Raw genomic sequence first — 11,479 nt, 5'->3', positions numbered from 1 at the left:
CATTGCACCGGGGTTTTGGCGGGGACCGGAGCGCTTTGGGAGGACAGTTTCCCATCAGGTCACGGATGAAGGGCTGCACTGGAGCCCTGCCTGGCCCCCGGCTGAGCCGGATCGCGGCTCGGAGGCCAAGGGCAAAGGCTTTGCTCTCAGCAAGATGGGGGGAGCATGGCGGTGACGACTGGGGCAATATTGCACAAGAGCGAGAGCTTCCTGTGCCATCTGCCGAGCCCCAGCAGAAGGAGCGTTCCTGGAGCTGATGTTTGGGGCAGATGAGCCGCGCTCAGCCAGGCTTGCAGGGGGAAGAGAGGGTCCCTCCGACGTCCCCCCCACACCCCACTACTGACCTGACACCGGCTGCAGGCTGCACCCCCCGTGGGGAGCTCCGATGATGTACCTGAGGGGGGCAATGGGGACATGGTGTGGGGCTGGCCATGGGGCAGGGTGTTCTCCGGTGCCTCTGGGGCCATGGGGGACCCACCGGCACAGCCCAGGCTCAGCTGCGGCTCCCCGGTAGCCCACTCCGCACCAGGCCGGTGGAGATGGCACTGGGGCTGATCGCGCCCCGGGGTCCTCGGACCAGCACCGGGGCTCCCGCCGCAGCACCGGCACCACGGCTAAACGTGAACGCGGTGCTCCCAGACCGGCACCGGGTATTGCCATAAGTCGAGGAGTCCCAGATCGGCACCGGCTCTTGCTGTGCCTCTTGGGGGTCCCAGATTGGCGTCGGGGCTGGCTGTGCCCCAGGGCTCCTGGAGCAACACTGGGACTCTCGGACTGGACCGGGCCTGGCTGTGTGCAGGGCTGCTGGATTGGCACCGGGACTGGCCATGCTGCTGGGCTCCCAGGTCAGCATCGGAACTGGCCATGCCCCTGGGCTCCCGGATCAGCATTGGGACTGGCCATGCCTCTGGGCTCCCGGATCGGCATCGGGACTGGCCATGCTGCTGGGCTCCCAGGTCAGCATCAGGGCTAGCCCGGTGTCGGGGCTCCCGCAGCAGTGCCGGGGCTCCCGGCCTGGCACAGGGTCTTGCTGTGAGCCCGGGGCTCCCGGACCGGCACCCAGCTTTTTGGATCAACACCAGGGCTTGACATACAAGGGGCTCCCAGACTCGCACTGGCTCTTGCTGTGAGCCTGGGGCTCCTGGCCCCAGGGCTGGCATTGCCAGGGGCTACTGGACCGGCCCCGGTGCTGGCCATGAGAGGGGCTCCCACCCCGACCCGGCTCCTGCTGTGAGCCCGGGGCTCCTGGCCCCGGGGCTGGCATTGCTAGGGGCTACCAGCCCCACCCCGGGTCTTGCTGTGAGCCTGGGGCTCCCGGACCGGCACCTGGGCCCCCGGACCAGCCCCGGGGCTCGACGTGCAAGGGGCTCCCGCCCCGTCCCCGGCTCTTGCTGCGAGCCCGGGGCTCCTGGCCCCGGGGCTGCCATTTGCCAGGGGCTACCGGCCCGGCCCCGGTGCTGGCCATGCCCCGGGGCTCCCGCCCCGTCCCCGGCTCCTGCTGCGAGCCCGGGGCTCCTGGCCCCGGGGCTGCCATTTGCCAGGGGCTACCGGCCCGGCCCCGGTGCTGGCCATGCCCCGGGGCTCCCGCCCCGTCCCCGGCTCCTGCTGCGAGCCCGGGGCTCCTGGCCCCGGGGCTGCCATTTGCCAGGGGCTACCGGCCCGGCCCCGGTGCTGGCCATGCCCCGGGGCTCCCGCCCCGTCCCCGGCTCCTGCTGCGAGCCCGGGGCTCCTGGCCCCGGGGCTGCCATTTGCCAGGAGCTACCGGCCCGGCCCCGGTGCTGGCCATGCCCCGGGGCTCCCGCCCCGTCCCCGGCTCCTGCTGCGAGCCCGGGGCTCCTGGCCCCGGGGCTGCCATTTGCCAGGGGCTACCGGCCCGGCCCCGGTGCTGGCCATGCCCCGGGGCTCCCGCCCCGTCCCCGGCTCCTGCTGCGAGCCCGGGGCTCCTGGCCCCAGGGCTGCCATTTGCCAGGGGCTCCCTCACCAGCCCCGGTGCTGGCCATGCCCCGGGGCTACCGGCCCGGCCCCGGTGCTGGCCATGCGAGGGGCTCCCGCCCCGTCCCCGGCTCCTGCTGCGAGCCCGGGGCTCCTGGCCCCGGGGCTGCCATTTGCCAGGGGCTACCGGCCCGGCCCCGGTGCTGGCCATGCCCCGGGGCTCCCGCCCCGTCCCCGGCTCCTGCTGCGAGCCCGGGGCTCCTGGCCCCGGGGCTGCCATTTGCCAGGGGCTACCGGCCCGGCCCCGGTGCTGGCCATGCCCCGGGGCTCCCGCCCCGTCCCCGGCTCCTGCTGCGAGCCCGGGGCTCCTGGCCCCGGGGCTGCCATTTGCCAGGGGCTACCGGCCCGGCCCCGGTGCTGGCCATGCCCCGGGGCTCCCGCCCCGTCCCCGGCTCCTGCTGCGAGCCCGGGGCTCCTGGCCCCGGGGCTGCCATTTGCCAGGGGCTACCGGCCCGGCCCCGGTGCTGGCCATGCCCCGGGGCTCCCGCCCCGTCCCCGGCTCCTGCTGCGAGCCCGGGGCTCCTGGCCCCAGGGCTGCCATTTGCCAGGGGCTCCCTCACCAGCCCCGGTGCTGGCCATGCCCCGGGGCTACCGGCCCGGCCCCGGTGCTGGCCATGCGAGGGGCTCCCGCCCCGTCCCCGGCTCCTGCTGCGAGCCCGGGGCTCCTGGCCCCGGGGCTGCCATTTGCCAGGGGCTACCGGCCCGGCCCCGGTGCTGGCCATGCCCCGGGGCTCCCGCCCCGTCCCCGGCTCCTGCTGCGAGCCCGGGGCTCCTGGCCCCGGGGCTGCCATTTGCCAGGGGCTACCGGCCCGGCCCCGGTGCTGGCCATGCCCCGGGGCTCCCGCCCCGTCCCCGGCTCCTGCTGCGAGCCCGGGGCTCCTGGCCCCGGGGCTGCCATTTGCCAGGGGCTACCGGCCCGGCCCCGGTGCTGGCCATGCCCCGGGGCTCCCGCCCCGTCCCCGGCTCCTGCTGCGAGCCCGGGGCTCCTGGCCCCGGGGCTGCCATTTGCCAGGGGCTACCGGCCCGGCCCCGGTGCTGGCCATGCCCCGGGGCTCCCGCCCCGTCCCCGGCTCCTGCTGCGAGCCCGGGGCTCCTGGCCCCAGGGCTGCCATTTGCCAGGGGCTCCCTCACCAGCCCCGGTGCTGGCCATGCCCCGGGGCTACCGGCCCGGCCCCGGTGCTGGCCATGCGAGGGGCTCCCGCCCCGTCCCCGGCTCCTGCTGCGAGCCCGGGGCTCCTGGCCCCGGGGCTGCCATTTGCCAGGGGCTACCGGCCCGGCCCCGGTGCTGGCCATGCCCCGGGGCTCCCGCCCCGTCCCCGGCTCCTGCTGCGAGCCCGGGGCTCCTGGCCCCGGGGCTGCCATTTGCCAGGGGCTACCGGCCCGGCCCCGGTGCTGGCCATGCCCCGGGGCTCCCGCCCCGTCCCCGGCTCCTGCGGCTACCGGGGCCCCGGCGGTGCCGGGGGGCGGCCCGGGGGCGCGGGGCGGGCTCGGGGGCGGCGGGCGGGGGCAGCGCGGAGGGCGGCGCCGGCGGGGGGCGGGCGGGGGGCGGGCGGAGGCGGCGGCGCAGTCGAGCGGCAGCGGCGGGATGAACGGGACGGGCCGGGGGCTCTGCGAGCCCCGGGGGACGCTGCCGGCCGGGGCCCGGCCGCTGGTCAGCGGGCTCATGTTCTCCGCCGGGCTCCTGGGCAACCTCCTGGCCCTGGGGCTACTGCTCCGCTGCCGCCGCGGCCCCCCGCGCTCGCCCGCCCTCCCTCTTCCACGTCCTGGTGCTGGCCTTGGTGGTCACCGACCTGCTGGGCACCTGCTCCGTCAGCCCCTTCGTCCTGGCTTCCTACCACCGCAACCGCACCCTGACCGCCCTGGCCCAAGGAGGCCACATCTGCCTCTACTTCGGCTTCGCCATGAGCTTCTTCGGCCTCGCCACCATGCTCATCCTCTTCGCCATGGCGCTGGAGCGATGCCTGGCCCTGGGGCGGCCCTACTTCTACGAGCGCTTTCTCAGCCCTCGCGCCGGCTTGGTCGCCCTGCCCGCCATCTACACCTTCTCCGCGGCCTTCTGCTCCTTGCCGCTGGTGGGCTTCGGGCGGTACGTGCAGTATTGCCCCGGCACCTGGTGCTTCATCCAGATGCACCTGGACTACTTGCAGCACAACGACAGCAGGAAGGCGTCCGGGTTGGACATCACCTTCTCGCTGCTCTACGCCACCCTGCTCCTCTTCCTCATCCTCTCCGTGCTGCTCTGCAACCTCAGTGTCATTGCCAACCTGGTCTGCATGCACCGCCGCGGGCAGAAGACCCGCCGGCTGGGCACGCTCGAGCAGCCCCAGGCGGCCGGCGGCTCCAGCCGCCGCATGTCCTCCATGGCCGAGGAGATCGACCATCTCCTTCTCCTCTCCATCATGACCATCACCTTCGTCATCTGCTCCCTGCCGTTCACGGTGAGTGCGACCGCCTCTCCCCTGGGGTGGGGTCCCTCTCCCCAGCACCCCCGTTTCTCTCCCTCCCTTTAGAAGGCTCCCCCCAACTCCACTGCCCAAACCTCAAGGGCTGAGGTCAAAGCTTAGCTCCTCCCGAACCTCAGGAGACCCCGGGTCTGCTCCAAAATCTAGGCAATTTGCGCGTCCCATGGGGAACCGGGAAAATCACCCCCCCGTATCCCGAGCACTGGCAGGAGGACGGGGTGGCAGGAGGATGGGGTGGCAGGAGGACGGGGTAACAGGAGGATGGGGTGCAGGAGGATGGGGTGACAGGAGGACGGGGTAACAGGAGGATGGGGTGCAGGAGGATGGGGTGACAGGAGGATGGGGTGCAGGAGGATGGGGTGCAGGAGGATGGGGTGACAGGAGGATGGGGTGCAGGAGGATGGGGTGCAGGAGGACGGGGCGGCAGGAGGATGGGGCGGCAAGAGGACGGGGCGGCAAGAGGACGGGGCGGCAGGAGGATGGCGTGGCAGGAGGATGGGGTGACAGGAGGATGGGGTGCAGGAGGATGGGGTGCAGGAGGACGGGGCGGCAAGAGGACGGGGCGACAGGAGGATGGCGTGGCAGGAGGACGGGGTGACAGGAGGACGGGGTGACAGGAGGACGGGGTGACAGGAGGAGGGGGTGCAGGAGGAGGGGGTGCAGGAGGAGGGGGTGGCAGGAGCAGAGGTGCCCTCCCGTCCCGCAGCGGCTCTGAGGCCAGGCAGCGTGGCCCAGGCAGGGTCCAGGGCAGGGGTCCCCTGGACCACACAGTGTCATTGCTGTTCCCGGGAGCCAGGCACCCATGGTGGAGGTGTGAGGGGTGGCAGAGCAATAAATTAGACACCCAAAGATGGGGATGGAGATGCTGCTGGGCTGGAGACGATGGGTATGGGCAGAGTTATCCCAGATTTCTGTGGCAAGAGGGAAGAATGGAGCCGGAGATGCGGGCAGGTGGCACCAACCTCACCATTAGATGGAGGTTTCCACTCCTCCGCAGCAACGCCGGGGCGTGGGCACAGAGAGGGGCGATTGCTGGGAACGGGGATCGGGCACACGCCTCATCCCAAGGGTTGTGCCCACATCCCGTGCCCCGTCCGTGCGCGAGGCTTCCAGCAGAAACACGGGGTCGAAACGCCGCAGCCGAGCGAGGAAGGGGAGAGAGCGAGTCCCCTGACTCTGCCCCGTGCTCTCCCCACCAAAGAGATGCTTTTCATCCCTCCAAGCTGTATTACACCAGCAGCATCGCGGACTGCGGAGCATCTCGAGCTCCTCGTGTCCTCTGCCCGTGTGTGCGAGCCCGCCATGGCAGGAGGTCATTTTATTCCCATTAGAAGCGAGCCCCACCAAGGTTGGGAGCACAGCCAGCACTAATTTTGTGCTCACGGAGTTAAATAGACGCTACCTTCCCTTCATGCTCCCTTTCTTTTCCTGAGGGAAAAGAAAATAACCACAGGCTGTAGCCAAGCCAGGCTGCCTGGGCTTTAAGACAGAGAAAAGACAAAACAGTAATGTCCGGACGCTCGCGAGCATCCCAGGAGCCAGACTCAACATCCTGAGAGGTCAGCTCCCGTCAATGGGCCCACGCATGATGGGTGGCTCTCCCCGTGTCCCAAAAAAGCTGTGGTCGTTACGAAGCGGGACGCCTTGGTGGGGACACGAGGGCAGGGCCCTCCGGGTCTGCTGGGGTCAGACGGGATGGGAAAGTGCCGCTGGTGGGGATCCCATAGGCCCTGTGGTAGCAGATCCAGTCCTGTCCAGAAGCACAGCCAGCTTTTCTTTTCCCATCGCCTGGCTCCCATGTGGGGTTTGCGTTTGGGCTGCGTTTTGGCAGCGTCTCAAACCAAGCTGTCGAACGCTGCCGGTGCCTCTTGGTGTGACACTTTCTCTTCTGGCTGGGGCTGCCCACAGCAGCCACCCTGCACGGAGCAGCCCGGGAACACGAACCCAGAGAGCATCAGGCTGCAGCACCACAAAATCCTTCCCAAAAAAAGCCCCGAGCCCGGGGCGACCCGTGGAAGTGCTGCGCTCTCGGCAGCCCCGGATACCGGCTGCACGCCTCGTGCCCCGGGATGCACCAGCTCTGGGTGGTATCCGACAGATCCCGGCCGGAGGAAGGCGGCTCATGCTTCCTGTGCCCCCAGCTCCGGTCCCGGTCCGAGCATCCCCTCTCCCCCAAAACGAGGGGGTGGCGATTCGACCCGTATGAGTAAGAAGTGCTGAGTCACCCTTCCAGGAAGCCCCGTAAGCTGCTATGAGTCGGCACGTTGCAGGAAGGACCGGAGCGGTCCAGCACCCTGCATCTTCTCCATCTTGCACATTTATTTGTCCCGTGCGGTTTGCAAGGTGAGACCCACTGCTTCCTTGAGCGGCTGCTTGTTTAATTGCATAAGGGCTAAACGAAGCCTCGCTGTGCGCTGAGAGCGGAGCACAGGCCTGGCTTTCGTTAGCAAGAAGTTCGTTTAAGCCGGCGGAGGCAGAAGGTGTCCTTTGACAGCCCAAATCTCCCCGAGAACCCGCCCAAGGGCCGGCTCCTGGAAGCCCAGACCTGGCGTTATTTCTCCCCGTCGTGTTTTACAGATCCGCGCCTACATCAACAAGTTCAGCAAGGAAGAGGGCACCCACGACTGGGACCTCCTAGCCCTGAGGTTCCTCTCTATTAATTCCATCGTCGACCCTTGGGTCTTCGCCATCCTGAGGCCGCCGGTCCTGCGGTTCATGCGCTCCCTGCTCTGCTGCCAGGTGACCCCCACGGGCCAGGACAGACGGACTTCGTCCCCCGCAAAGACGAGACTGGCAGCGCGGCTGGACCCCTGTGGGCAGTAGGTCCATCGGCTTTTCCAGGAGCCATCTGCCAGGCTGGGGTGAAGCACAGCCCCGGCAGATGTTCATGAAGCTCTGCCTTATGGCCCACAAAGAGACGTTATCTGCTGCGGGGTGGGCCAGGGACGGCTGGCCCGGCCACGTGTCACCGCGTGCCCGGGAAGCCGCTGGAAAGCCGATGTGGTCTCTCACGGGGCAAAAAATTACAGTGGGACAGGATCGGAAGGGCTGATGAGTACCTGGATATCGCCGTCGCCCTCAGACAGGGCTGTTCCCACCCGGCAAAGGGTGCAGGCTGCGTTCGGCCACGTCGCAGGAGGGTCGGGGGGTGAAGCATGGGGGGCTTTGCTATAACACTACTGCCGTGCGGGCAGTGTCGGGGAGCAGAGCTTCCTGCTGCCCTGCTTCCCAGCAAGGTCCGAGCGGTCGTTCCGGGCTGAAGGCAGCGTGCGGGCAGGGGTACGGCTCCTGGAGGTGGGGCTGGGTGGGCAGCATTGCTGCAAGCACCCGTCTCTGCCCCCAGGTCCCTAGGGATCAGGTAGGAGAGGAAGGGAGCAGCGTATCCCCAAATATTCCCCTTTTATTTGGTAGGCTGGTTGCCTAAGGAAATGCACTTTTTCGGGTGTAGGTCTGCACGCATGTGTGTGCCTGCCCTTGCCCCCAGAGATTTTAGGCTCCGGTGGGTGCCAGCCCAGCATGTCTGAGGGGCACTGGGGCAGAAAAGAAGCCAAACTGTGGCACTTCCCTTGTGCTGTGATGGCCGGCGGAGCTGTGTGGCCCCTCCTGAACACTCATTTTGCAATTTTCTTTGCCCCACAGTTTGTGCAGGAGCCAATAAGCGGAATAAAGAGCCCGACCAGGGAATGGGAGGTTTCGGTCACGGCCATGCACTTTACCCACGTCCAGGGCGATGCTGCTGATGGGGTTTGGGTTGGCACGGAGGAGGAAGGCTCGTCCTCCTGTGCTGCCCGACCAAGAGCCTTTGCTCATCCTCCTGCCAGCCTGGGACAAACCTGCATCGCTTCTCTAGAGGTTTTATTTGGAAAAAAAAAAAATTAAAAAAAAAAAAAAGTCCCCCAAACCCAACAAACCCAAAAAAACCCAAGTGCAGAAACATCCAGGCCATCAGTCCTGCCCTGTCGGGCAGCATCCTTCAGTGCCGCTATTTTGTTTTTGTGGGATGCGCCCATTGCTCTTTGGGGCTCTGGGCTGGTCCCCACTGGGGTAAGGAGCATCCGACCCCTGTGGGCGAGCTGGGTTTGTCCCGAGGCCGTCGCTGCCGTTAGGGGTTGCTGGGGGGGGGCTCGGGGCTCCCGTTCGTGCGGTGTCCAACAAACACGGTGTCGTCGTGCTATTGCAAGTGGGGTGACTCGGTGTCCCTTTGAGAGCTGCAGCCCTGCTCAGAAAACCCAAAGGTGCTGAGATATGGAGCTTGCCTGCAGTTTGGAGGTTGAGGTGATGTAAAAAAAAAAAAAAAAAAAGTTATTATTTAAATAATAAATGTCTCTCAAAGGAGCCTGCTGTGTGTGGGTTTGTGCTGAAGATGCACCTCAGGGTTGATCTGGCTCCTGGAGGAAAAGTGTCACCGGCCCGGAGCATCGGTGGGATGAAGCCTTGGGGATGGGGAGAGAGGGTAGGAGGAGAGGCTGAGAGGGGAAACGTGAACCTACAGTTTCCTAAAAAGTGAAAATAAACCGTGTTTTATAGATGTGTGAGGACATTTTTGCCTTTTCTCTGCAACCTGGCCTCTGAGCTACAGAAACACCTCTGAGCTCTTCCCGAGAACCTGTATACCCCGAAGCCAGGGAGAGGCAGGCCAAGCTCCTACCTGTTATCAAAATACAAAAAGGAAAAAAAAAAAAAAACCAACAAAACCTCACCCTAAAAAAAGGCCGAATTTATGTCACTTTTGTCAGGCAGCCAATATCCACAGGAAGTTTACTGGCCTCCGAAATGTGTGTGGGCAGATGTCAGGCATGGGCTGCTATTGCTCAAGCTCTGCCGGCGGGTTTCTGGCAGCACCCTGCGGCTGGGGGGCAGCTGGGGGGGGGGGTTCGGAGAGGGAGGTTTTTTTTTTGGGGGGGGGGGGGGGTGGTTGTTGCGATATGTGCCTTGCACGTGGGGCTGCAGCTGGGCTGCTCCCCACGCTGTCACGCAACTCGTGCCATTAAGTCATTAACCCTGTCGCCGAGCCCTGAGTCTCCCGATTTAGCAGACTCCCACGTGCTGCTCGGAGGTCGCGGTGGTCACCCCCCCCCCCCCCCCCCCAATAATTTCCCCATTTGTGCACACAGCAGCAGCAAAGGCACTTTCTGGGCTCGGGGCTTGTGCGCCCCGTTGTGTTTCGGTGGGCGCTTGGCTTGAAAAAGAGCCGAAAGCTTTGGGAAGAGCCGTGGGTCTGTGCCTTTTATTTATCCGGATGGTTGTGACCTGATTGCTCATGCTGGAATTTCGGGACCAGTTGTCTAATCCTCTTCTAAGCCAGAGGGAAAGGCTGCCTGGCATGCAAAAGATGGAAAGAAAAGAGAAAAAGAAAACATCACGTTGGAAACGGCTTGGGGGGGGGGTCATGTCCCGTAGAGAACAGCCTGCCGAGGCGTGCAGCAGTGATGGGACGAGGACCCGGGGCCATCCGTGGCGGCACAGGGGACAACCCGAGGGCGGGATGCTCCTGGCTTCTCTCCCTCCGAGGATCCACTCCTGCCGGCAGCCAGCTCGGCTGCTGACCACTAATTGCCGTCTGCGTGTTTTTTTGGGAGGTTTATGGCTCCTCGTCAGGAAACGCGGGGCTGGGAGACAACCTCCCAGCATCCAGCCCACCGGGATCTGCTTTTTTTGCAACGTAATGCTGCGGCGGAGTCGCTCGCACGTGAGCCGTCGCTAGTAAGGGCCGGCAATCCTGGCGAGTGGGGGGAGGGAAACGATTCGGCTGAAATTTCATGCAAAAATAAAAAAGAGAAATTGGTTGTGAGCTGGGGAGAGGCTTGGTGTGTGCAAGGAGAGGAATCCTCCCGAGACCCAAGCGCCTTGGCCGTCATGCATCCTGCAGAGATGGGTCCCTCGCCCGGAGACGCCGTAGGACGCTGCTTTGCTTGGGGACGGCTCTGCACGCCGCTCCTCGGGGACGGACGCGGTCTCAGCCCCCCGAGTGGGGTGTGCTGGCCGGGCCCAAATTCTGAGCTGCTGGCCATGGGCTACCCCCGTCCACTGCGGCTCCCCGAGCCCAGAAAACGAAAAAAGCAATCACCAGCCCTCCTGCTCCTTCTTGCGGATGAGACAAGGGCCTAAATGAGAGCTCTGCGAGGACAAGGAGAGCCATGAATCTCTGAGCCATGAGCCTGCACAGAGCACGGCTTTTATTAGCATCACGCAGGAGCCATTACAAAAGCCAAATGAATTTGACTCTCTTCAGCTCAATCGACGTCTGCTCAGCTTAAAAGCAGGATGCCAAAGTGTCATTTCGTTGTCTGTGCCGATCCTGAATGATGTTTTATTTCCATGCTGTGGAGCAGAGCCGGAAACCCGCTGGTGCAAGAAAGCGCCAGGCAGGTCTTTACGTCTGTATTTCCATCTGGAAATCAAGCTGCGGAAAAGGCGCACGGGAGAAGCCACCCCTTGGGGACAAGGGACGGCATCAGCTGCCCCCCCAGGCTTCTTAAAAATGGTGAGGGACTTCCCGCAGCTGCCAGAGGGAGCGGGGAGCTGCGGGATGAGCTTAGAGCTCCTTTCCAATCTTAATGATTCCTAGTTTTTACTCTCATTATAAATAATCCAGCCACCAAGCCAGGAAACGTGAAATTGCTCCTCTCCCCTTAATTGTTTTAGTGGTGGAGTTGGCAGTGTGAGGTTAATGGTTGGACTGGATGATCTTCAAGGTCTTTTCCAACCTAAACGATTCCATGATTCTATGATTCTGTGACCCGGGGGATCGGGACCTTCCCTGGCTGGCCGGAGCAGCCCAGGGGTGGCTCCGAGTTGTGCCCCGCAGCAGCAAGGAGCCCAGCGTCTGCCTCTCCTTCTGGGCTGTCTCCTTTAAAAAGAAAAACCCAAAGGGTCCAGGCATTGGGGCATGGTTTGGATGGGAAATGATGGCGATGCAACGCAGCGGTTTTGGGAAAATGGGTATTTTGGGAGAGTACAGAAGAAAGGAGGGGAGCTTCCCTCTTGCTCACTCCTTTTCTGGCTTGTTTGGAATATCTCCTCCG

At 65.0% G+C, this 11,479-nt stretch overlaps 1 protein-coding gene across 1 annotated transcript; it reads left to right on the top strand.

The window, feature by feature from the left end:
- The first annotated feature begins 3,577 nt into the window (after positions 1-3,577).
- On the top strand, positions 3,578-7,277 carry PTGER2 (prostaglandin E receptor 2). The gene is given in 3 exon segments (XM_075712790.1): positions 3,578-3,721; positions 3,723-4,430; positions 7,032-7,277. Coding segments are annotated over 3 exon segments (1,098 nt in total).
- The last annotated feature ends 4,202 nt before the right edge of the window (positions 7,278-11,479 follow it).

Source organism: Pelecanus crispus, chromosome 6, assembly GCF_030463565.1.
Source record: "Pelecanus crispus isolate bPelCri1 chromosome 6, bPelCri1.pri, whole genome shotgun sequence".
Classification (NCBI taxonomy): domain Eukaryota; kingdom Metazoa; phylum Chordata; class Aves; order Pelecaniformes; family Pelecanidae; genus Pelecanus; species Pelecanus crispus.
Note: the sequence above shows the minus strand (reverse complement) of the source record. Positions and strands in the feature narration are given on the sequence as shown.